Genomic DNA, 26,226 nt, shown 5'->3' with positions numbered 1-26,226 from the left:
GAAATTGTACACACATTAATATTTATGGACCCTAGTAGGTAACTTTAAGATGATGAATAAATGAAGTACACGTGTGTGATAGAGTTGCATGGAACTGGGGAGGGGACTGGATGAAAAAAAGAGGAACTTCATGGATGTGTAAAATAAATGGACATAAAGTTTCTGTTCCCAGAAAGTGTATGATTCCTTTCTAAGCTGCCACTTGTTCTTAAACCTAACAAAGTGGAAGCCCGTGTTTATGGGAAAGGGAAAGGCTTTTCTTCCTTCTTATGCTTGGTAGGTAAAGTATTGTTTGGTAAATAAAGATATTGGCAGAGGCTTACCTTACTCAGTGGAGATTATACATAACTACCTTCCTGGCAGTTTGAGTCTTTTCTGGGAATTTTGCTTCAATATGTTGGCTTTAAATGTACTTCATATTTGAATGTGAAATGAATTGCTTTGTGTTTGTAGGTGAAGTCATTTCTTTAGGTTACCATGAATCATTCAGTTAATATAAGAAAACAGTTTATTAATAGTAATAAACTTCCTCAGTTCCCTAAGGGAGTGGGGGTACCTCGAAAACAAATGAGACACAATTCAATTCAAGTCAGTCCCAAAGAGGTTATCCACTGAGTGACTTTTCTGTAGAGTATTTTAATTTTCTAGCTAGCTCTCCATTCATGTCACCCAGTTCATTTAGAACTATTAATACTTTAACCCCCACCCCAATGGTAGATGTTCAGGGAATGAAATAAAAGTAACCTGAATAAAACATGATCAGGAAGATAATATCTTAAAAATAGTATTCTCTGGTAATACATTCCAAAGCCACATGAAAACATTTTGTCAATTATGTGCCCTTTGGAATTTCTATTCTACGGTTCTGTTTTTAGGACATAGCAGAGTGCAAAGCAACCACTAGGTACCTGATAGATCTCTTTAAAAAATAAAATAGTGAAATTTACTAAAACAAATAATAGAGAGTTGATAGCATCGTCATCATGAGCCAGATCTGAGCATTTAGGGCAAGCACATTGAAATAATGCCTTTTTATTAGGCAAGGGCTTTGGTGTCAATATACATTTTAATTCTCTCTCTGCCACGTAAATGTTATGTAACCTTGAGCAAATTATTTAGCTTCCTTCTCATCTACCCCTTATTTTACCCAATTTTTAAACATTAGTGTGAGATATTTGCATGTACTGGAAGGTATAGTGAATACGAAAATTAGCAGTTGTACAACCAGAATGTAAATACCTGGAGGAAGAGCATTCACGGCAGAGAGAATGTCAGGTGAAAAAGTCCTGAGAGGCTTGGGCTTGGGGTACGTATTTAAAGAACATCAGGTAAACCATTTATGACTGGAGTAGTGTAAGCATGGGAAAGAGTTGTAGATGAGATCAGAGAAGTTACAAGGACTAGACAGCCTAAGACATTATGTAAGAACTTTTGGCTTTTACTCTGAGTAAAAGGGGGAGCCATTGGCGTGTTTGTGAACAGAGGAGTGACATGATCTGGTCTTTTAAAAGGATTACTCTTACTGCTGTGTTGATAATAGACTATAATAGTGAAAACAGAAAGACCGATTAGTTACAATATTGCTATACTACAGAAAAGAGATAGTGATGACTTGGAAAGTGGTGGAGGAAGTAAAATGTGATCTGAATCTGGATATAATGTGAAGATAGAGCAGGCAAGGTCTGTTGACAGATTAGATTTGCTATTTGAGAGAGAGAGCATAACTACAAAGTTTTTGGCTTGAGCCCCTGAAAAGATCGATTTGTTATTAGGATGGGCAAGACTGTGGGTAGAGTAGGTTTTTGGAGGAAGATCAGGAGTTTAGTTTGGGGCAAGTTTGGCAAATCTAGTAGACACTCCATTGAAACTACTGTGGGTGTACTTTGTTGAAGTACATCCTTTAGAATTTCTTTTAGTGAGAGTCTCCGGAAGGCAGACTTACTCTTTGTGTATTTCAGACTGTCTTTTTCTTACCTATGCTTTTGAATATACTTTAATGGGGTGTACAATTCTGGTGGACAGTTATTTTCCTTCAGTGCTTTTGTTATTGCCAGTGAGAAACTTGTGTTTGGTATAATTGATGTTCCTTTGTAGATCTCCAATTTTTTTTTTCTTTAAATTTCCTGTGGCTTTTACATTTTTTTATTAATCACAATTTTGCTCTGCTATGTCCAGGTATGGAACTATCGTATGTATACACACACATACTTTGTGGTTTTTTTCATTCTGTATACTGTTTTGGGTAAATTTCCCAGAAAACTGTCTTCTAAGTCACTAATTCTTTAGAATTCATCTCATCTGTTTTATGTGTGTGTGTGTGTGTATGTGTGTGTGTGTGTGTATATATGTGTATATTAAAAAATAGATATATGTTTTTAAGACAGGGTCTCACTCTGTCACCTAGGCTGGAGTGCCTTGGCATGATCTCAGCTCACTGTAACCTCTGCCTCTTGGGCTCAAGCCATCCTCCCACCTCAGCCTCCCAAGTAGCTGGGACTACAAGCAAGTGCCACCATGCCCAGTTAATTTTTGTATTTTTTTGTAGAGACAGGGTTTCACCATGTTGCCCAGGCTGGTCTCAAACTCCTGAGCTCAAGTGATCTGCCTGCCTCATCCTTCCAAAGTGCTGGGATTACAGGTGTGAGCCACCATGCTTGGCTGAAAGTATACTTTTATTTCTGATATTTCTAATCTTTTTTATTTTTATACATGCCTGTTCTTATTTCAGTACAGCTTGTTTTTCATGATTTGTTGCTCTTTTTTTTTTTTTTTAAGGAACAGAGTCTCACTGTGTCATCCACACTGGAGTCTAGTGGTGCCATCATAACTCATTGTAGCCTTGAATTCCTGGGCTCAAGTGATCTTCCCGCCTCAGCCTCCTGAGTTGCTGAGACTACAGATGTGAGCCACCATGCCCAGTTCACTCTTCTTAAATAGAAATTATTCTCTTATTTTATCACTTCAGTATCCTAAATATAGTTATTTTAAGGTCTTTGTCAGACTGCTCCATAAAATTAGTTTCATATGGAGTGAAACTGTGTTCTTATTACTGATTTTGTTTTTAGATTGTCTTTCTTAATATAAAATTTATTTCTATATTTTGAATTTTGGCTTGCTGGCTATGATGGGAGCCTTTTGTTTTCTTTATTGATCTCTTTCTAGGCTCTTTCCTCTCTTATCAGAGGAACTAGATTAGGTAGTGGCATTTTGGGTCTCCCATCTCACAGTGAAATTGGGGATATCGTAGATCTAGTCACTGAGTTAGTAGTCAGCCTGATTCAGAGGCTCCCTGTGCCCATGGCTTTTCCTACTGCTACAGCCTCAGGCAGCTCCGGCAGTAGCTAGCTCTTTTTCAGATTCTTTTCAAAAGAGATGAGGCTGCTGAAATTCTTTGGCTGCCACTACTGCTTCTAAATCTGTAACCCTGTGGGTCTCTGGTATCGGCACACTCACTGCTTTGCATTTCTCTTCATTTTTTACCCAGATGATTATCTTGTTTTTGGACTCAGCTTGTTTTGGGGTTCCTATTTGTATATTTTGCATATTGTTAATATTAACTTGCATTGTAGGGGGATGTCCTGTCAAAATGGAAACTCAGCTATTTCATCTCTATTATTTCAATTGAAACTCTTTTAATACTTGCTTTTCTCATAATAACAGATGATTTTAGAAAATGGCCATTAATAACTTATTAGACATAAGAACAAACTCAATCCTCCCCTAAAAACCTTCATTTTATAAAACAGCAAAGTGAGAAAATGGAGAAATTTAGTAAATTGCCTTGGATTATACAGTTACTAGGTAGCAGAGAAAGGATTCTAAACCAGATAACATGGATCCATAATCTGTGTTCCTAACCACTGTGATATATTCCCTCTCATCTATTAGTTGGGAAAAATAACTTTCTTATAGTTTGTTCTAAGAATGAAGTAAGAGCAGCTGCGAAAAGCCTGATGCTGTGCCAGACATGTAATAGACATTCAACAAATATTTGTTTTTCTTTCCTTTGTGGCAGGCAAATATATTTCCAATATGATAGTTTAAATAAAACTTGTGGCCAGGTGTGGTGGCTCACACCTGTAATCCCAGCACTTCGGGAGGCCAAGGTGGGCGGATCACCTGAGGTCGGGAGTTCGAGATCAGCCTGACCAACATGGAGAAACCCCATCTCTACCAAAAATACAAAATTAGCTGGGTGTGGTGGCGCATGCCTGTAACTCCTGCTACCCGGGAGGCTGAGGCAGGAGAATCACTTGAACTCAGGAGGCAGAGTTTGCGGTGAGGCAAGATGGCACCATTGCACTCCAGCCTGGACAAGAAGAGTGAAACTTTGTCTCAAAAACAAAACAAAACAAAAACAAACAAAAAACTTGTAAGTAGATTTTGTCTAAAATGTAGTATGTTTCATTTTAGTAAAAAGGGAGGGTGGGAGTTCCATTATTGGACCAAATTCCCTTGTATGGCTTTGAAGGCAGTACTTGCCTGGGAGAGGTGCAGAGCTAAGAAGCAAGGGAATCAGAGGAATAGGATCCAGTGGCAGAGTTCACATTGGAAACCAGACAAGTAAAGAATTCTGCAGAAAAGCTGGTTTGATGCTGGGGAATTCCAGAGCAGAATAAGAAGGTTCGGACTAGATGGTAGGAGCTGGTGCCTTGAGCGTTTCCCAGAGCTCCTGAGGTTCCTGGGTCCATGGTGCAATGGGTAGAGAGGGCTCTATCGATGGCAGTTTGCCAGCCTTGACCTTGTAGAGCATTTTTCTGGCCTCTGTTTTCAAATTCCGCAAATTAAAAAGGAGCATTTGGTTCTTAGTATGTAATACTCAAGGGAATAAATAGGCCCAGTTAACTGTTTACAGTTATACTAGCCAAGTATCTAAATTAGGGAATTGCCTCTGGGGCCTTGACCTAGCTCTTTCCCCAGTCATCTCATCTTTTACTTCCTCAGCTCTTATATATGGGCCTTCCACCATTCGACCTACACGTCCTTCAAAGTCTAGTTCAGATTCCAGCCCTTCCATGACACTGCACTGATCCCATGTATGCCTATATACCTAGTAGTTGCTTCAGGTTAATTAAAAGTTTAGAGAAAGGAAAAGTCCTCGTGAGATGCAGTATTTGGAGGACGTTTCATCATTTGGATGAATAGGGATATGTGTGGGGACCATAAACAAATGCTTAGTTGGGAGTATGAGGTGTGTGTGTTTGTGGTGTGTGTGTGTTGTATGTTAGTATGAGAACCAGCAAAAACCAATCTTACTAGACCAGAGGAGTTTGTGTAGGAACTTGGAAAAGTTAGGTTAGATTTAAGTAGGAGGATTGGGTCCAGGTCATAGGCAACCTTTCAAGCTGGGAGAGTTTGATCAAGTTAGAAGAGGAGTTAAATGATTTGGTTAATAGTCAAGAGCCATTGAAAGTTCATGCAAGGAAGGGTGATGCATAGTGAGATGTTCCACTCTCATTCCAGACCTGCCTGCCTTCTTGGAGTGGTTGGTTTTGCCAGAGACTCTGTGGGCTCATGCAGGGAGGCCCAGGGGAGGCCCACTGACAGTTGAGGAGCATTATTGAACCAGTATTTAGTGTATTTATATTTCAACACACTTAGGAAATTAAGGAAATAGGAAAGTACCTCTCATGTCCTGCAGTTCCTTCTTCCCCTTAGTTTTTCCTACGTATCGAATCCCCTACAGGAGACTTGACCTTAGGCTGTAGCATTATCTATAAGCTGGTTTTAACTTGCCCATGGTTCTAGGAAGAAAATACAAGTATAAATTAAACCCACAGATATTAGATCAAGTACTCTTTACCTTATTCACCTCTATAATTCCAGCTACTTCTTGGGTAGCTAAATCACTACAAAAAAAGGTTTTTGCTTTAATTTTTTTTTTTTTTGAGATGGAGTCTTGCTCTGTCACCCAGGCTAGAGTGCAGTGGCACCATCTTGGCTCCCTGCAGTCTCCGGCTTCCGAGTTCAAGCGATTCTTCTGCCTCAGCCTCCTGAGTAGCTGGGATTACAGGCGCCTGGCACCATGCATGGCTAATTTTTGTATTTTTAGTAGAGATGGAGTTTCGTCATGTTGGCCAAGGTGGTCTTGAACTCCTGACCTCAGGTGATCCTCCTGCCTCAGCCTCCCAAAGTACTGGGATTACAGGTGTGAGCCACCACGCTCACCTGGCCCATTTTTTTCTTTTTTTTTTACAGTGAAGAAGGAACAAAAGCAGGCAGTAATCTATATTATTAGCACTTAAGTAATTATTCTTAGAAATTTGGATTTCAGTTTTTGATTGGGCAACTGTGTGAGGATTATATCAAGCTGGCAATATTACTAATAAAGTAGGTAAATTATTTCACAAAACACAAGACATTTATCTTAATTTAAAAAGATATAAAATCCAGTGATTGGGAAGTAACCTCAATCCTTAAAAATACAAAAGTGTGGGGCAATTATTTTTATTATGAAAAATTCCAAATGTGTGTATTTGTGTGTATGTATATCACATATATTTAAAAGTAGAAAGAATAATAAACCACCTTTACCCATCATCCAAATTCAATAGTGATCAAAGTTGAGTCACAACTGCGTCATCTATTCCTTTTTATTATTGTTTGCTGAAGTATTCTAACACATCCCCGATTTGTGATTTTTATTCCTATGTACTCAGTACGCATCTCTAAAAATATGAACCCTTTGTTCCGTGTTCACAGTTCAATGGCACATTTTATAAAGAATTTCTTGGTGTTACCTAATATCTAGTATGTATATAAATTTCCTCTGTTACTTGACAGTGTCTGTTTTACATTTCATTTGCTCAAATCAGGATCTAAACAAGGTTCACACACTGCATTTTGTTGTTATGTCTCTGAATCTCTTTAATCTAGTGGTTGGGAGTTTTGATAGCTGGTTTTGGTGGCCAAGGGCAGGAGTGTTGAAGAAGCAAGGGTGAGGTGATGGATTTTAAGATATGCTAAAAGGAAATCTTTAGAATCACAGAGCCTGCTAGGAGTAGGGAGATGTAATTGTAACATTTATGGCTGAAATAATATTTTTTAGGTCCATGTCAAACTTTAAAAAATGCCTCCTTTAAAGTAGTAATATTTATGTATTTTGTTCTATGTGAAACATACAGCTGAATCTGAGTTGCTATTTAGAATGTTTAGTCAGTAACTGAAATTATCTATTTTACGCCAAACTAGAATAAAGAAAAAAAAAAAATCCCAAATGTGTTCCTAAGAGATTCACTATCAATTAGAAATCAGTTATCTTTCTGCAACTTTTCTTTCTCAACTTAAAAATGTGTTTTTCCTTTGGACTTTATCTGCAAATTTTCATATATTAATTTCAGTTAAAACCAGGTACTGTCTTGCTAAGATAATTTTGTCTACCTACCACTGAGTATGGTATTCCTTGGGCAGTGCTATACAGTCTAGTCTAGTAGGGCATACATTGAAAAATTTTATAAAAATTAAATGTTCTTGAACACTCTAAGATAACGCTTAATGTGATAATGCAGAAGCTCACTGATGTAATGTTCAAATCACCTCAAAATGTTTATGCCTCTTCCCAGATACATTGCTTTAATTCTCCAGAGGATCTGGTTAAAACTTTTATTTGTGGTAGGCCTCATTTTGAGAGCGATGAAAATGATTGCTAAAATACAGTTTAAAATGTGTTTTCTTTGAATATGTGTAATCCCTATAAACAGAACATAAATTATAGTAAACTTATATTCTCTTTGTTGGAAATCTTGAGTTGTATAGTATGAAATATCTGTGAGACCATGATCAACCTTTTCCTGAATATTTTGAGTGTGGATGCAAGCCCACATATTAAAATTTATTTTACGGACGAGACACATGCTTTAAACACTGCAGTTGTTAGAAATGAAATCTTTAGATCTTAAGACCCATAATAAAGAGGAAAGTAGGTGAAAAGTATGAGATATTTTTTGTTTCATCCCCTCTCGATATAAGGATGTTTATTATTTTCTTAACAGTGTAAATGTACGTCAATAGTTTGTACTTTCAACTTTGATACCTAATTCTGAATGTTTGATTATATATACCTTTTAGGTGCCCAAATGTGAGTCTGCAAAAGCTGCCGGAGCAGTGGCTATGGAGTGTTTTAGAGGAAATTAAATGCAGTGATCCTTCATCTAAACTCTGTGCTACAAGGCGCAGTGCTGGAATTCCTTTCTACATACAGGTACTTGTCTGTAGGACCCTAGTTGTTTGTTTATATTTGTCTTTGATGATAGTGTATCCTAACCTGTTTGACATGTGAGTGAGCATATTACATAAAGAACATTTCTGTCTTTTCAGCACCATAGCATTTGTGGCTTTGTTTTAATGTGGGGACGGTGTGTTCCTGTGACAAGATCTGTTCTTGGAACAAACCCTCTAAAAGGTCAATCTTGTAGTATCAACAGAGGGTGGTATACATTTCTGTCTGTGTATTAAGTAGGCAGACATCACTGTGGCACAGTCATTGCTCACTTCCAGGAAGTGTACATGTTGCCCCACCACCCCACTTTATTTAAAAAAAAAAAAAAAAAAAAGTCTTCCTTTCATCTCAAGACCTTCAGTACTCTCTGTAGGCAACCAGTGTTAACATTTTCTTTTCAATTCTCCTATAAAACATCCATCCGTAAAATAAGCATAATCATAATAGTAGCTGACATTTATCAGTGGTTATTTCATATACATTACCTCATTAACTCCTTCCCTGTACCCTATTATCATCCATATATTCTAGATGAAGAAACTGGGGTTTAGGTATGTTAAGTGACTTGCCAAAGGCCAGAGACAGTAAGAACTGAGTTAAGACTTGAGCCCAGGCAGCCTGACTCCTGAACCTCTCTGCATATGAGAATATGTGTGTGCGAGTCCGTTTTCCCTTTAAACACATATGAAAACGTATACAGTGCTTGCTCTTTGATTTCACTAGTATTATACCTTAAAGATTGCTTCATATCAGCACATTTAGATATGGCTATTGATGGGAAAATATTTTATTTAGAAATTAAGACTGTTACCTTCATGAACCCAAAGAATAAAAACCAGTGTCTTCACAATACTAAATCAGATCCCATCCTGAAAGGCCTTTGTTTAATGCGTAGTAAGATTAAATCCAGGAATCTGGTGGTATAATAAAAGCACTGAAAATAAATGGAATGAAGTCTGTCTTTTTTTTCGTGCCCCTACATTTTTTCCTTCTCTTTCTTCTCCCTCAAATTCCTAAAATCCCTTTATGATTTTTTTGGTGACAGTGGGCATCAGTTGCAGAGGTTGTTGACAGAGATCATTGAAGTAGTTCTTCTGTACGGATTTTGGTGACCTTCAGAAATCAACTTTTCTTTGATCTGACCCATTCTGGATCAGTGTGTTTCATTCTCCTGCCTATAATTCACTCTGACCTTGTGTTTTTACATGTCCTTTGTCTGTCTGAGGTCCAATGTTAAGACAGGATCAAGGTCTCACTGCATATTTGTGCAGTGTACTTCTTTCAGCTCTGGTGCCCAACTTGTACTAAGTTATGGTCATAATGAGTAATCAGAAGGTGTACTTTCTTACCCTAGCCTTGGCAAGAATGCCAAAACTTTACCCAGCTCTTTGGGAGAAAAAAGCCATGGTTCCCTGAAGACATTTTAGTAATTGAATGTAGCTTTTCACTTTATTTTAGTTGGATAAAGTCTAAATTAAAAAAAAAAAAAAATCTGCTTAAGTCTTCATTTCTCTTAGCATGACTTACTAATAAAGTTATATTCCTGTTTTGGTGGAAATCTGCATAGTGTTAGCTATGGAAAAGAACTGCCTACTTAGTTTGTGAGTTTGCCTTTTGCGTAGACAGATTAAAAATTGTTTTCAATATAGACAAAGTTTTTTTGAATAGTCATTTAAAAAATATATGTTATCTGAGCATAAATAAACTATGAGAAATGTCTTCTAAACCAAACTTTTTTTTGTACGTCTTTATTTTCCTCTTCGGTAAATTTGAAATGCTTCAGAAGAAGCTGACTAACTTGAAACTTCACTTTTGAGAGCCAGTAGCTACAAACATGAAAAGTAGACATGGAGGAAGGGAATCTGAGAATGTGACTAAAGTGATTTTTTTAAACAGCTTTATTGAGTTTTAATTCACATACTATATATTCACCCTTTTAAAGTGTACCATTCAGTGGTTTTCAGTATATTCACAGAGCTGTACAACCATTATTTAGTTTTAGAACATCAACCCATGAAACTTCCCATACTCATTAGCAGTTACTTCCCATTTCTCTCTACCCCTGCCACTCAGCCCTAGGCAATCACTGATCTACTTTCCAGCTCTATACATTTGCCCATCCTGGACATTTCATATATATGGAATCATACAGTGTATGATCTTTTGTGTGTGGCTTCTTTCACTTAGCATAATGTTTTCAGAGTTCATCCATGTTGTAATATATGTTAGTACCTCGTTCCTTTTTATTGCCTCACGTGACTTAATACCCTATTTTTACCCTATTTTTATTTTTATTGGACATCGGCAAAGTGTTAGATACGAAGTAAGTAAGTAAGCTACTGAAAATTTTAAATATAGACCTCTTTGGTGTTTGCAGTATTTCTTTTTGTTCCATGAAGTTTCAAATACTTTGATTAGTCCTCCAAGTAATGATTCTTTTGTGAAGAATTAACTAACTGCTTCATCTCCAGGGAGCCTTAACATTCTTACAAGAAGTTTAATCCAGAGATTTTTTGTTTTTTAAGTGAAGAGAATTTTCTTGTTAGATAAATTTGTTACTAAAACTGATTTGTTTATTGTGTCTGAGAACTGCCACCTACTTAGGGTTCTTAAGGAGTTGTCAATAAGTTTTAGCCTTTTAGAATTGTAAAATTTAATGAGCAAACTGGAAGTGACCTTAGAGATGACATGATTTCACCTTCACCTAAATTTAGAGATGAAGAATCTGTAGGTTAAACTGTGAGGCTAAACCACCTGTCCAGGGTCACATGGCTTAATTAACTTTCTTTGATAACCACATATTTTTATTAAGGGGATTTTGCATTTTGGGATTGATTCAGGAAAGCAGCAAAAAAGTGTATGTAAACTAAGAACCCTGTTAATTTTTGCATTCTTTTTTCATAGGCACTGTTGGCATCTGAACCAAAGAAAGGCAAAATGGATTTGTTGAAAATAACAATGAAAGAGTTAATCTCTTTGGCTGGGCCTACAGATGACTTACAGAGCACAGTCCCCCAGGTAATCATGGAAATACACAAACCCTCCAGTGTTGTTTTTTTCGTTTTGTTTTTCTCTTTTCTCGAGATGGAGTTTCGCTCTTGTTACCCAGGCTGGAGTGCAGTGGCGTGATCTCAGCTCACTGCAACCTCTGCCTTCTGGGTTCAAGCAGTTATCCTGTCTCAGCCTCCTGCAGTGGTTTTAAATCTTTGCTTTATTTTTTAACAAAAATTATTTGCTGGAGATAAAGAACTCTTGAACGTTGGACGGACATTTGAAGCTTGTTTGAATACTTTTTATTTTATTTTTTTTGTCTTTACCATCCACAAAATAAACCATTGCTTTAGTTGAATATATTAATCAAAACAAACAATTTTTAAACTCTGGTGAAAACATCCAGCTTATATAAGCTATTTTATAATACTATTGCATCCACAAATTTGAAAGTGTATATGCTAGCACTTGAGAATTTCATGTGTACTTCTTTGAGTTGATGTACATTTTGTAACTCAGCCATTGAAAATTTCCTTTAAATATGGTATCTAACTTTTGGGATGTTCACATTTAGTTCCTTGTAGTCACTACCTATATGTATGAAGTTAAAGCACTCCTCATAGCTTCACTTCACCACTAGGGAGTCAGTATTAATACTGTCAAGTACTGCTTGTACATTATAGTCTGGGCTTCCTCAGTTAATGCTTCATAGTAGGACACTCCTTTTTTTGTTTGTGTTTTGAGACAGTCTCACTCTGTTTTCCAGGCTGGAGTGCAGTGGTGCGATCTTGGCTCACTGCAACTTCTGCCTCCTGGGTTCAAGCAGTTCCCATGCCTCAGCCTCCCCAGTATCTGGGATTACAGGTGTGGGCCACCACACCTGTCAAATCACCTGAGGTTGGGAGTTCAAGACCAGGCCCAATCACCTGTTGGCCAGGTTGGTCTTGAACTCCCAACCTCAGGGATCTGCCTGCCTTGGCCTTCCAAAGTGCTAGGATTATAGGTGTGAGCCACTGTGCCCAGCCTATAGTAGGACACTCCTACCCAACTATAAAGGGCCATGCTAGGTCAGGGAACAGATTGAGAGCTGAAGTTTACAATCAAGTACAATAAGTACATAGGATTTTATTTTAGAGCCTGTGGGAGGTGTTAAAGGGAATCCACGGGCCAGAATGTGGACTGTGGAAAAGAATGGGGATTCTTTTCCACAATCATATGGAACATAGTCATATGGCATATAGTGGCCAGTGCCCATAGGTATGAAATGTCTTCATTTCTTTAAAAAATTGACTAAAATGTTGTTAATCACCGTTCAAAAATGATAATTTCAAGACATTTTTCAGTGAAATGTGAAAAAGACAATTGGTTCTATTTTCCTAAACTATCACTTTAAAAAAGTAGATGCTGTGTATCTGTTATCTGAGATGCTGGGAACCAGAAGTGTTTCGGATTTCAGATTTTTTTTTCTTCTTTTTTTGGCATTTTTGCAATATACTGAACAGGTCAACATCTCTAATCTGAAAATGTAAAATGCTCCAATGGGCGTTTCCTTAGAATGTCATGTCAGTGTTCAAAAAGTTTTGGATTTTGGAGCTTTTTTGATTTCAGATTTTTGGATTTGGGATGCTGAACCTGTGCTGTTTTTATAAGAACATCTAAAAATAATGGGGGTTGATTTTAACGAGTGCTGGATAATTATTGCCCTACTGTACTTCAAGGTGATGGCATTTTAGTGATCATTTTTATGAAATTGGTGAGATTTAAAAATTTTGTCTATGACCAGTCTTCTAAGCTTTTTTAGTTGATAATTTGCTTTCATTCTCCCCTCCTATAGTTCATTTCTTTATTATTTTTATTATGTATCTTTTGAAATATTTCAGCATACAGAAATATATAGTGAATAATGAACATATTTGAAACCAATTCCAGTTTAAGAAATTAAACATTACAGAGATTGTTAGTTATGCTGTGGATTCTTCCACATCTCATTCCCCTTTATTCCTCCTTAGCTATAACCACTAACCCAAATTAGTGACTATCATTTCCAAGCATTTTCATCATACTTTTATCTCCTTTTACATGAATGTTGTTATTCACACTTTTTATACTTTGGTTTTGTCAATCAACATTATATTTTAAGGTTAGTAAGCTCCTGTTCAGCCCCTGTTCACTTTCATTTCTGAACAGTATTTTATTCTATTTCATTTCATCCCTTCTTCTGTGAATGGACATTTGCTTTGTTTCCAGTTTTCTTGTGTTAGAAACAATGCCGAAACAAACATTCTTGTGTGTCTCCTTACACATGTGAGTGTTTCTCCAGGTTATATACCTAGAGGAATTGCAGTATTGTAGGGTACACACATATTCAATTCGATACTGTTGTGTTGTCTCCAAAATGGTTGAACTAATATTCCTGCCAGCGGAGTAGAAGACTTTCCATTGCTTATCAACACCGTTGTATTATCAGACTTTTACAGTTTTTGACTTTCTGCTTAGTGTGAAATGCTGTTTTCTAGTTTTATTTTACATTTCTCTTATTACTAGTCAGCTTTAACATCTTTTCATATGTTTATTAGCCTTTTGGTTTACTTCTGAGAGTTGTCTGTTGAAAGACTTTGCTTACTTTGATATTGGTTATTTGTCCCTTCATTTTTGTTTTGTAGGAGCTGGATTTTTGTTGTTGTTTCAGAAATATTTTCTTGATATTGATTTCTTTTTGATTATTTGAATTACATATATATTCTCCCAACCTATGGTTTCTCTTTTTACTTTGTGGTCTGTATTGTTATATAGATAATTTTTAATTTTAATAAAATACAATAGGTTAGCTTTCTCCTTTATGGGTTGTACATTCGGATCTTATTTCAGAAATTCACCCCAAGATCAGAAAGATATTTTATATTTTCTTTTTTCTTTTTTTTTTTTTTCCAAGACGAGGTCTTACTCCGTGGCCTAGGCTGGAAGGCAGTGATAAGATCTCGGCTCACTGCAACCTCCGCCTCCCAGGTTCAAGCGATTCTCCTGCCTCAGCCTCCTGAGTAACTGGAATTACAGACTTCTGCCACCATGCCCTGCTAATTTTCATATTTTTAGTAGAGACGGGGTTTTGCCTTGTTGGCCAGGCTAGTCTTGAACTCCTGACCTCAGGTGGTTCTCCCGCCTCGGCCTCCCAAAGTGCTGGGGTTACAGGCGTTAGCGATCGCGCCCGACTGAGAAAGATATTTTATATTTGCTTTTAAAAGTTTTGAAGTTTTACTTGTCACACTTGTCATAATTTTATGTAAAGGAAACCATATTATTATTTTTTTACAGGTAGGATCTTGCTCTGTCACCTAGGCTGGAGTGCATGCAAGTCTTTATGTTACCTGTAATTTGTTTTTGTTAGTGTAAAATAAAATAGTTTAATGTTTGCCATTTGGATGACTGATACAGAGACATTTCTGATATAATACATCCTTTTCTTCTTGATTTGTACTGCCTCTATTATGTGTTTTCATAGATAAGTGGTTCTGTTTCTGTGCTGCCTTTCATTGGTCTGTTAATCTATCCCTGGAGCAAAACCACTATTTTATTTTTGTTTTTATTTTTTTTGAGATGGAGTCTTGCTCTATCACCCAGGCTGGAGTGCAGTGGTGTGATCTCAGCTCACTGCAACCTTCACCTCCTGGGTTCAAGCTGTTCTCCCTCCTCAGCCTCCTAAGTAGCTGGGATTACAGGCCTGTGCCACCACGACCGGCTAATTTTTGTATTGTTAGTAGAGAGGGGGTTTCACCATGTTGGTCATGCTGGTCTTGAACTCCTGACCTCAAGTGATCTGCCCGCCTGGGCCTCCCAAAGTGCTGGGATTACAGGCGTGAGCCACCACACCTAGCCTAAAACCACTATTTTAATTATTGTGTCTTTATAAAAAGTTATAATATCTGGCAAGTTGAATCTTTTTTTGTTTTCTCTTCAGAATGACCTTGGCTATGTTTGGCCTGTTGCTCTTCTATAAAAAATTTAGAATTAGCTTGTTAAACTCAGTAAAAAGCCCTTTTGGAATTTTGGTTAGAATTTAAACGTATTGATTTATTTGGGAGTTTTGCTCTTGTTGCCTAGGCTGGAGTGCAATGGCGCGATCTCGGCTCACTGCAACCTCCGCCTCCTGGGTTCAAGCAACCCTCTTGCCTCAGCCTCCCGAGTAGCTGGGATTACAGGCGTGTACCACCACGCCTGGCTAATTTTTTTATTTTTAGTGGAGACAGGGTTTTGTCATGTTGGCCAGGCTGGTTTTGAACTCCTGACCTTAGGTGATCCACCTGCTTCAGCTTCCCAGAGTGTGGGGATCACAGGCGTGAGCCACCGTGCCCAGCCCATAAAAGTATTACAGATTATTTTTGAGATTTATTTCTAATGTCTTTTTTTTTTGCAATTATGAATGGTATTTTTAAAAGTTTATATTATCTGTTGCTGTTTGAGAAGATCGCAGTTAATTTTTGGATTATTATCATGCTTGTATTCAGCAGCCTATCAGAATTGCTGTAATACAGCAAATGACTTATCTATAAATTCTTTTGGATTTGTTTTATGGATAATCATATCTTTGACAAATAATGCTAAGTTTGTTTTAACTTTCTAATTTTTAGTTTTTTAAAAACAGTTTTTATTGTACTTTGCTGCTGAAACCTGTAGTACAGTTTGGTATAGAAAGAGAGATAACAGGCATCCTTAGGTTATTTCTGATCAATTTGCTGCGATTTTTAATCTACCCATTATCTTATTAAGGAAATTGAATTTTATTGAATATTTTTTGCATCTTTTGAGATAAATATGTTTTCTTCTAGAATTTGCAGATGTCATGAATTGTATTGATTTTTTCAATTTAATATTATCTTTGCATTCTTGCATCTCTCACTGGTTTTGTGAGTGAGACTGGCCTGTGGGTTTCCTTTTCATACTGTTTCTGTCCTGTTTTTTTAAATATGCATCTTTTGATGGAATTGTAGTACATATACAGACAAGTGTACAAATCATATGTGTACCTCAGTACAGTTTCACAAAGTGAACGCATTTGTGCAGTCATCAAGAAACAGAACATTTCTAGCAACTTGAAAGCCCCCTCTTGCTCTCTTCCAGTCCACACCCTTCTCTCCAGGAGTAGCCACTAGCCTAACTTCCAACACTCTAGTTTTAGTTTTATCTGTTTTTTGAGTTTACATAAATGAGACCATACATTATTATTATTTTTTTATTTTAGAGACAGGATCTTGTTCTGTCAGTCAGGCTGGAGTGGAGTAGTGCTATCATAGCTCACTGTAGCTTCAAACTCCTTCATAATATTTTTTATTTATTTGTGCCTTCTTTCCTCTGTTCTTGGTTAGTCTTGTCAGAGGTTTATTTCTGTTTCAGAGAATCAGCTTTTGGGTTTGTTAATGCTCTTAGTTGTGTCTTTGCTATTTTAAAAGTTTCTGCTCTAAATTTTTATTTTCTTTCTGTGTTTCAAGTTTATTGTTCTCTTTCTGTTGACTTAATTGGTCGCTTACCACAATCATTCTAGTCATTTAAAAAAATAGAAGCATTTGAGATATACATTTTTTTTTTTTAAATTTCACTTAAACTGCATCCTACAAGTATTGGTATATAGGTAGCATCTTCAAAATATTAAAAAAAATTTTTACCAGCGTTTAATGTGTTTGAAAACATGCCAATTTTAAAAGCATTTTTTAGGCCGGGTGCGGTGGCTTACGCCTGTAATCCCAGCACTTTGGGAGGCCAACACAGGTGGATCACCTAAGGTTAGGAGTTCAAGACCAGCCTGGCCAACATGTTGAAACTCTGTCTCTACTAATTATACAAAAATTAGCCAGGCATGGTGGCACACACCTGTAATCCCAGTTAGGAGGCTGAGGCAGGAGAATCGCTTGAACCTGGGAGGTGGAGGTAGCAGTGAGCCGAGACCACATCATTGTACTCCAGCCTGGGCAACAACAGTGAAACTCCATCTAAAAAAATAAAATAAAAAATAATTTTTTTTTTAAGTTTCTTAATTCCATGGTGATCAGAGCATAATCTATAAGTTATTAGTTACTTGGTATTTGTTGAGACTTTATTTGTGGCTAGGTTTGAGGGATTTTAGAAAATAAATGTTTCATGTGTGTGTGAAAATAATGTGTTGTCTCTGTATTTAGGTGCAGGCTTCTACATATGTGCATTGGATCAAGCTTTTTTATAGCATTGTTTGAATCTTACTAATTTTTTGTAAAATGGTTTATCAGTTACTGGATGTGTTTTATTAAATCTGCTGTTTCATTTGTGAATTATCCATTGCTTGTAATTCAGTAAATTCTTTGTTTTGAGGCTGTGCTATTATATATGTGTAGATTTCGAATTGCCACGGTTTTCAACCTACAACTAATTTTGAACTTCTTGTTTTAGGTTCATGCTTTAAATATCCTTAGAGCGTTGTTCAGAGATACACGCCTGGGAGAAAATATTATTCCTTATGTTGCTGATGGAGCTAAGGCTGCAATTCTGGGTTTTACATCACCAGTCTGGGCAGTAAGTGCTGTTACTATTCATTTTCATTGATTTAATTATGCTTCTGAGTAGGTTTTAATAAACTAATCTTTCACTGGATGATAAAAAATATTTCCTGCCCTTTACCTTGAAGTTTCTTAGAAATCTTTGGATCAAGCTACATTTTTTATTGTTGATGGTTCCATTTTCACTCATTTGTTGGCTGATTAACTGTCTTTCTTTGTTTTTTTAAAATTTTTTTTACTTTAGTGATAGCTTTAGGGTTTACAATATGTATCTTTAACTTATCACAGTCTATCCTCAAGTGATATTACACCATGTCACTTAAAGTATAAGAACTTAATAATAGTGCACTTCTGTTTCTCTCCTCCCAGTCTATGTGCTGTTATTGTTACACATTTTACTTTCATGTGTGTTGTAAACTCACACTACATTGTTGTTATTTTTCTTTAAACAGCCAGTTATATTTCTTTTTAATTTACCACTTTAGCTATTTTTAAGTATACACAATGCAGTGGCATTATGTGCATTCACAACAACGTTTATCAGCACTGTGCTTTTCTGGAACATTTTCATCATCCCGAGCAGAAGCTCTGTATTCATTAAACACTAACTCCCATCTCTCATCTCCCTCACCCCTAGTAACCTCTGTTCTTTCTGTCTCTGTGGATTTGCCTGGTCTCATACCTCATGTAAATGGAATTGTACAATATTTGTCCTTACGTTATTGGCTTCTTTCATGTAGTATATGAAAGGTTGATCCATACTGTGCAGTGGGGGTAGGGGGTGTGTGTGTGTGTGTTGGTTTATCAGTATACACGGTATACACACATCCCACATTTTCTTTTTTTTATTTTTATTTTACTTTAAGCTCCAGGATACATGTGTAGAATGTGCAGGTTTGTTACATAGATATAAGCGTGCCGTGGTGGTTTGCTGCACCTACCAACCTGTCATCTAGGTTTTTTGTTTGTTTGTTTTTAATTGAGATGGAGTCTCACTCTGTCACCCAGGCTGGAGTACAGTGGTGTGTTCTCAGCTCACTGCAACCTCTGCTTCCTGGGTTCAAGTGATTCTCCTGCCTCAGCCCCCCAAGTAGCTGGGACTACAGGCACGTGCCACCACGCCCAGCTAATTATTGTATTTTTGGTAGAGAGAGGGTTTCACTATGTTAGGTAGGCTGGTCTGGAACTCCTGACCTTGTGATCTGCACGCCTTGGCCTCCCAAAGTGTTGGAATTACAGGCGTGAGCCATCACACTTAGCCTGTCATCTAGGTTTTAAGCCCCACACGCATTAGCTCTTTGTTCTGATGTTCTCCCTCCCTTCCTGCCTCCAACAGGCCGTGGTGTGTGTTGTTCCCCTTCCTGTGTCTATGTGTTCTCACTGTTCAATTCCCAATTATGAGTGAGAACGTGCAGTGTTTGGTTTTCTGTTCCTGTATTAGTTTGCTGAGGATGATGGCTTCCAGCCTCTTCCATGTTCCTGCAAAGGACGTGATCTCATTCGTTTTTATGGTTGTGTAGTATTCCATGGTGTATATGTACTACATTTTCTTTATCCAGTCTATCATTGATGGGCATTTGGTTTGGGTCCATGTCTTTGCTATTGTAAATAGTGCTGCAATAAACATACGTTGCATGTATCTTTATAGTCGAATGATTTTTATTCCTTTGGGTATATATCCAGTAATGGCATTGTTGGGTCAAATGGTATTTCTGGTTCTGGATCCTTGAGGGATCACCACACTGTCTTCCACAATGGTTGAACTAGTTTACATTCCCACCAACAGTGTAAAAGTACTCTTATTTCTCCACAGCCTTACCAGCATCTATTGTTTCTTGACTTTTTAGTAATTGCCATTCTGACTGGTGTGAGATGGTGTCTCATTGTGGTTTTGATTTGCATTTCTCTATCATCAGTGATGTTGACCTACCACATTTTCTTTATCCCAGTTCATCTGTTGATGGACATTTAGGTTGTTTCTACCTTTTGGCTATGATGAATAATGCTGCAGTGAATATTAATGTACAAATTATCTGAGTCATTTTAGTTCTTTTGGGTATATCATATGGTAATTCCATGTTTAACTTTTTGAGGAATGAACAAACTTCTTCCCCAGCAGCAGCACCATTTTATACTCCCATCAGCCATGCACAAGTTCCAGTTTCTTTACATCTTTACCAATACTTGTTATCTTTTTTTGTGTGTGTGTGATAATAGCCATCCTAATGGATGTGAAGTGGCATCTCATTCTGATTTTGATTTGCATTTCCCTAATGATTAATTATGTTGATCTGGAAACAAAACAACTCTGAGTATTTAAATGTGTTTGTATTTTGGATGCTGTGGACTCTAGTATTAGTGTGTTGAGTTAGTGCTACAAATAAACTCCATCAAAAGTTGAAAAAACAGACACTCACAAAACATTGAAATGGAAGAGGTTAAATAGTGAGTCGCATTTTCTTTTGTAATATGGTCACTGTCCAGAAGCATCTTGATTCAAAATCTTAAAGATAGTGGACAATACCCAGTACAGTTGTTTCATGTGTTTTCTTATGATTTCTGGGAGAAACGTTATAGTTTGTTTTCCTATATCATTGTGTCTTCTAGAATAAGGAGAATAACCTCTGGTTTATAGATGCTTGAAATATAGCTTAAAGTAAAAAGTCTAGCAAAGGGAGAGGAGAAAAGAAGCTAGATCTTAATACATTGCCTGCAGAGTGGAGTATTTACTAGAAAGTCAGGCTTTCCAGTTAGTAAGCTGCACAAACCATTTCTTACCTGTATGATAAGCCTCTAATTGAGAGTAAGTATTTTGCAGTGGAAGCCAAAGGCACAGACTCCCATTGTGAAGAGGAATCCTTTGAATTGCCAACTCTTGCCTAGAAAATTGTGCATCTTCCTGTAAGAGATACACACTTCTGGAATTCTGTCTAAGAGCATTGCATAACTACTCTTGAGGTCACAGAGTTTACCTTTTACACTTACAGGAAGTAGAGCAATGCCTTTATGCTGTCAGTAGAGTCAGAGAGGTAGGAATGTGGCTTGACCATCAGGAATACTGGAGATCATAAAAGTGATTGTCAGAAATACCAATATTGCTTTCTTCAAGCCATTAGTTCCAGATGAACCAAGAAATATTTTCCATGAAAGGACTTTCAGAGAGTGAAGCCTGGTGATTCGTCCAACTTTTTAGTAAAATTGAAACTATCAGAAATGAGTGTTTCATTTTTTTTTGAAAAGACTATTTTTTGAGACCCTAAACAGTAATACATGTGCACTGCAGAAATTTTGAAAATAAAGAAAAGCATAATAAAAACGGTAAAAGTCACCTGTTAAATTACCGTACAGATATGAGCATTCTGATTCATTTTCTTTCTCTTTTTTTATGTGTGGGCTTTACATATGCATAGTACATATATGCATACATATCCACAAAAGGCTACATAAATATATATAAGTGCTTTTATTTTCTTTCTAATTTCATAATACTAATAATTTCATTTCTTGGGATCTTCCTTTTTAACACTTTATGAAGGAAACATTTCTATTTAGTTTGCTTTGCTAGAGGAAATAAATATAGCTATAATGATCAACACTGTTACTTAATATTATCAATGGTTATATTTTCTGCTGTATAAAAGTCTAATCTAAGATAAAATTTATAAGTCACCCTACTTAATGGATGTGAAGAAGTATTCACTTACAAAAGCGATTTACGAAAGCAATCTCTGTTGAAGTGATTTTAAGTGTAATTTTTCCTTAGTGCATGCGAAATATGGTTTGATTTGCAGAACTTTGATTTGTATACATCCTCTTAGGAATATAACTGTGCTTAAAGCTGGCTACATCTGTACTTTTGACTTAATTGTTTTTCCTGATAAGTTAGGGAAAATACACATGTAAAATGAACTTAATTTTAACTTGCAGTAAAGAAACATTTTTCAGAAAGCATTCATGTATATATTTAATTTGTTTTTACAGATTCCTTAGTCTTTTGTATTGAAACCATACAGATCTCTCAAACTTTGCTACCTAATAAGCATTTTTAAAATACAGAGAAATGTATTATGTAAATATTTTCAGCATTAGACATATCTACTTAATATATTGTAGATGTTATATTAAGCACTAGAAATACAAGGATGGGTTATACATAATCATAATAATGGCTGTTTTATTGAGTATTTCTCATGTACCTGGCATAATTTACATTGCATTGATTATCTTAGTAGGTTCTGTTATCAGGTAGGTTCTGTTATAATCCTCATTTTACAGATGTATTTTTAGTAGAGATGGGGTTTCACCCTGTTGGCCAGGCTGGTCTCGAACTCCTGACCTCAAGTGATCCATCTGCCTCGGCCTTCCAAAGTGCTGGGATTACAGGCGTGAGCCACTGCACCCAGCCTCTTCTGTATCTTAAACAAGTCTACATAAAAGCTTTTTCATGCAAGAAAGGAAAGAAAAAGTTATACACTCCGTGAATAGAAGAGAAAAATTTTGGTAACAGTTGTTTGCAGTCGAATTCCAGGTTCTTATCAACCATATATTCAGGGCTTGATGGAGAAGGAGGTCAGGAGCAGGAAGTGTTTCCCTTGTGAGAAGGATGGATTTTAGCTGGGATTAAAATCATGCATTACTTAATGACAGGAATTCATTCTGAGAAATCTGTTGTTTGGGGATTTCATTGTCGTGTGAACATCATATCATATACATGCGCAAACCTAGATGTCTAGCCTACTCCACCCCTAGGCTGTATGATAGAGCCTGTTATTCCTAGGCTACAAACTGTACAGTATGCTCCTATACTGAGTATGCTACCATGCTGAGTATGTGGGCAGTTGTAACACAGTAATAATTATTTGGATAGCTAAACACAGAAAAAGTACAGTAAAAATACGGTATTATAATCGTATGAGACTATCATTAAATAAGTGGTCCATTGTTGACCACAGCATCATTTCGTGGTTCATTACAGCTATTATCATTTCTCCATTTTTAACTTTTACCCTTTTCTGTCTTTGCTCTCCTTTTTACTTATTAATGGCAATAACTGCGGTTACTTTTGCACCAACCTAATGTTTTCCATCCATTCTTCCAAAAAGGGACATGTTTTTATTGCCATCACTACTATGAATTTTTCAAAATACATTAGCCCCATTAATGACCTTTTGTATTACTCATATTAAGATTGCTATCAATGATTCATATTACCATTTATTGTCAGTGAATTAGGAGTCGATAATGCAGTTTGTTAGTCACAACCTCTTTCTCATTTCTTTGTCTACTTCAGTCTCCTCGTTAACTTTATTTATAGTGGATGGAACAGAAAATATGGATGAAATACTAAAACATAAAAAGCAATACCTGAAACAGATATCCTTGAACCATTCATACTATCACACAGAAATCTAAGGGACACTCTTCTGTCTTAAGTAGGAAGTAGGCTTTCATGCTAGTTATTTTGCTCTATATTTACAATAAGTATTTTAAATGTTCTTCTGTATGTCTTACACAGTTCTAAAACAGAGTGTGTATTTTTCAACCTACAAAAATCAGTTGCAATAGTCCCCTCCTCAAATTTGAGGAGGTTGTATTCCAAGACCCCCAGTGGATGCCTGAAACCGTGGTTAGTGCTAAACCCTATAGATTATGCTTTTTCCTATACATACATACCTGTGATAAAGTTTAATTTATAAATTAGATATCATAAGAGATAACAATTATAACAATAGACCATAATAAAAGTTAAGTGAATGTGATCTCTCTCAAAATACCTTAGTGTACTATACCATAGGTAACTGAAACCACAGAAAGCAAAACTGCAGATGAGAAGGACCATTGTAATGTAATATACCGTGTGAATAGACTAAAGAACAAAAACCACGTGATTAAGCAGATACAGAAGAGACATTTGACAAAATCCAGTGCTGTTTTATGTGAAAAGAAACTAAGAATGGAAGGGAAATTTCTCAACCTCAATGGAAAATCCATAGCCAATAGTATACTTCATGGTAAAAGACTGAAAACTTTCTCTCTAAAATCAGGAACAAGACAAAGAAATCTACTCTCGTCACTCGTATTCAACACTGTACTGGAGGTTCTAGTAGGCCAACTAGAGAAGAATAAAAAAGTTATCCAGTTTGTAAAGGAAGATGCAAAACTATCCTTATTTTCTGATAACATGATCTTAAATATAGAAAATCCTAAGGAATCCACACACACGCAAATTAAAGCTTGCCTATTAGCAAGGTTTCAGGGCACGAGGTCATCATACAGAAATTGTACACTAGCAATGAAAAATCTAAAAATGAAATTAAAAAGACAGTTTCATTTATAATAGCATCAAAAAGAATAAAATACTTAGGAATAAATTTAGCAAAGGAACTGTAAGAGTTGTTCACTGAAAATTATCAAACATTTTTTGAAGAAATTATAGGCCTAAATAAATGGAAAGATCTCCTGTGTTCATCACTGGAAGACTTACTCTTGTTAACATAACATATTCCCCAAATTAATCTATAGATTCAGCACAACCTCTGTTAAATCCCTTCTGGCTTTTTTTTTTTTGCAGATCCTAAAATACGTTTGGAAATGTGAGGAACCCTTAATAGCCAAAACACTATTGAAAAAGAACAAAGTTGGAGGCCCCACAGGTCCCAATTTCAAAACTTAATGCAAAGCAACAGTAAATAAGAGATTGTGGCATTGACATAAGGATAGGTGTATAAATCAGCAGATTAGGATTGATTGTACAGAAGTAAACCTCCACATTTAATAAACAAAGGTGCCAAGACAATTCAGTGGAGAAAGAATAACCTTCAACAAATGGTACTGGGCAACTGGATATCCACATGCAAAAGAATGAATGTGATCCCCATCTCATACCATATTCAGGTGACTTGAAATGTATTAAAAACCTAAATGTAAAAGCTAAAACTATAAAACTTTTACAAGAGGACCCGTGTAAATTTTTGTGCCTTGGATTAGGTAACATTTAGTTAGATATAACACCTAAGGTACAAGCAACAAAAAAAATTGATAAATTGGACTTGAACAAAATCAGATGGCTGGGCATAGTGGCATGCAGCTGTAGTCCCAGCTACTCAGAAGGCTGAGGCTGGAGGATTGTTTGACCCCAGGAATTCAAGGCTGCAGTGAGCTATGATTACACCACTGCACTCCGTCCTGGGCGACAGAGCACAAAGCTGTCGCTAGAAAAGTTTAAAAAAAAAAAAAAAATTTTTTTTTTTAAATAAAACTTAACCAGCATCAAGAAAAAAAAATATTTTTCAAAGGACACAATCAAGAAAGTATAAAGACAACCCACATAATGGGAGAAAATATTTGCAAATTATATATCTGATAAGAGTGGAGTGTCCAGAACGCAATAATAAACGACAACCCAATTTTAAAATGGGCAAATAATATGTATCTCCTGAAAAGTTAGGCAGATGGCCAGTAAGCACACAAGAAGATGCTTAACATCATTAGTCATTAGGGAAATGCTACAGTGAGTTATCATTCCATGCCCACTAAAATAAAATTCATGGAAAATAACTAGTATTGGGGAGGATGTGGAGAAATTGGAGAACTGGTGAAATCGGAACCCTTATACTTTGCTAGTGAGAATATGAAATGGTGCAACCACTTTGGCAGTTCTTTTGAAGGTTAAACATAGAGTTACTATATGACCAATCTATACCACTTCTAGGTATATAGCCATGAGAAATGAAAACATGTTCACACAAAAACTTGTACATGAATATTCTTAGCAAAATTATTCATAATATTCCAAATTGGAAATAGCCCAAATGTCCATCAAATGAAGAACAGATTTTTAAAATATGGTATATGTATACAGCGGGATGTTATTCAGCCGTAAAAAAGGAATAACATACTGATACATGCTACAGCATGGGGGAACCTTGAGAACATTATGCTAAGTGAAAGAAGCCAAACATAAAAGGCCACGTATCATGTGATCCCATGTATATGAAGTATCCAGAAAAGGCAAGTTTATAGAGGCAGAAAGTAGATTGTGCTTTCCTACTGCAGGAGAATAGGAAGTGACGACTTAATGGCTCCCAAGTTTCATTTTGAGGTATTGAAAAATATCGTGGAATTTAGTTGTGATAGCTTCACATTTTGTGAATATAGTAAAAAACCACTGAATAGCATCCTTTAAAATAGTAATATGATGCGTGAATTATACCTCAATTTTAAAAAGTAATTTAAAAATGATTTTAAAACAAAATCATTCAGTCACGTTTGGAGGTTGTTATGGCATGAACTAATTATTCTTAAAATGGTCAATATATGGAAATAATTATTTACTAACTGATGAGCAGGGTAACCAAATAGCAGATGAGGAAAAGCTTTTTTAAAAAAAGTTTTTCTGAGGATGTAAATGATTAATGCAGAAGGCCTATAGGATATCGTGATTTTGCTACACCTAGTGGAAAAGATAATGATCATCACTGATTGCTAATGAGGACA

The 26,226-nt window shown here is 36.4% G+C and overlaps 1 protein-coding gene across 9 annotated transcripts in view; it reads left to right on the top strand.

Moving 5' to 3' along the window:
* Positions 1–26,226, top strand: part of THADA (THADA armadillo repeat containing) — a 351,338-nt gene that overhangs the window by 71,420 nt on the left and 253,692 nt on the right. For all 9 annotated transcript variants that reach the window (XM_073022941.1, XM_038006864.2, XM_073022942.1 and 6 more), the window contains 3 exons: positions 8,068–8,200; positions 11,123–11,236; positions 17,624–17,746. In XM_073022941.1, coding sequence (XP_072879042.1) covers positions 8,068–8,200; positions 11,123–11,236; positions 17,624–17,746 — 370 coding nt within the window. The remainder of the gene's footprint in view (positions 1–8,067; positions 8,201–11,122; positions 11,237–17,623; positions 17,747–26,226) is intronic.

This window comes from Chlorocebus sabaeus, chromosome 14 (assembly GCF_047675955.1).
Source record: "Chlorocebus sabaeus isolate Y175 chromosome 14, mChlSab1.0.hap1, whole genome shotgun sequence".
Taxonomy (NCBI): Eukaryota; Metazoa; Chordata; class Mammalia; order Primates; family Cercopithecidae; genus Chlorocebus; species Chlorocebus sabaeus.
This window is presented reverse-complemented; position numbering and strand designations above follow the sequence as displayed.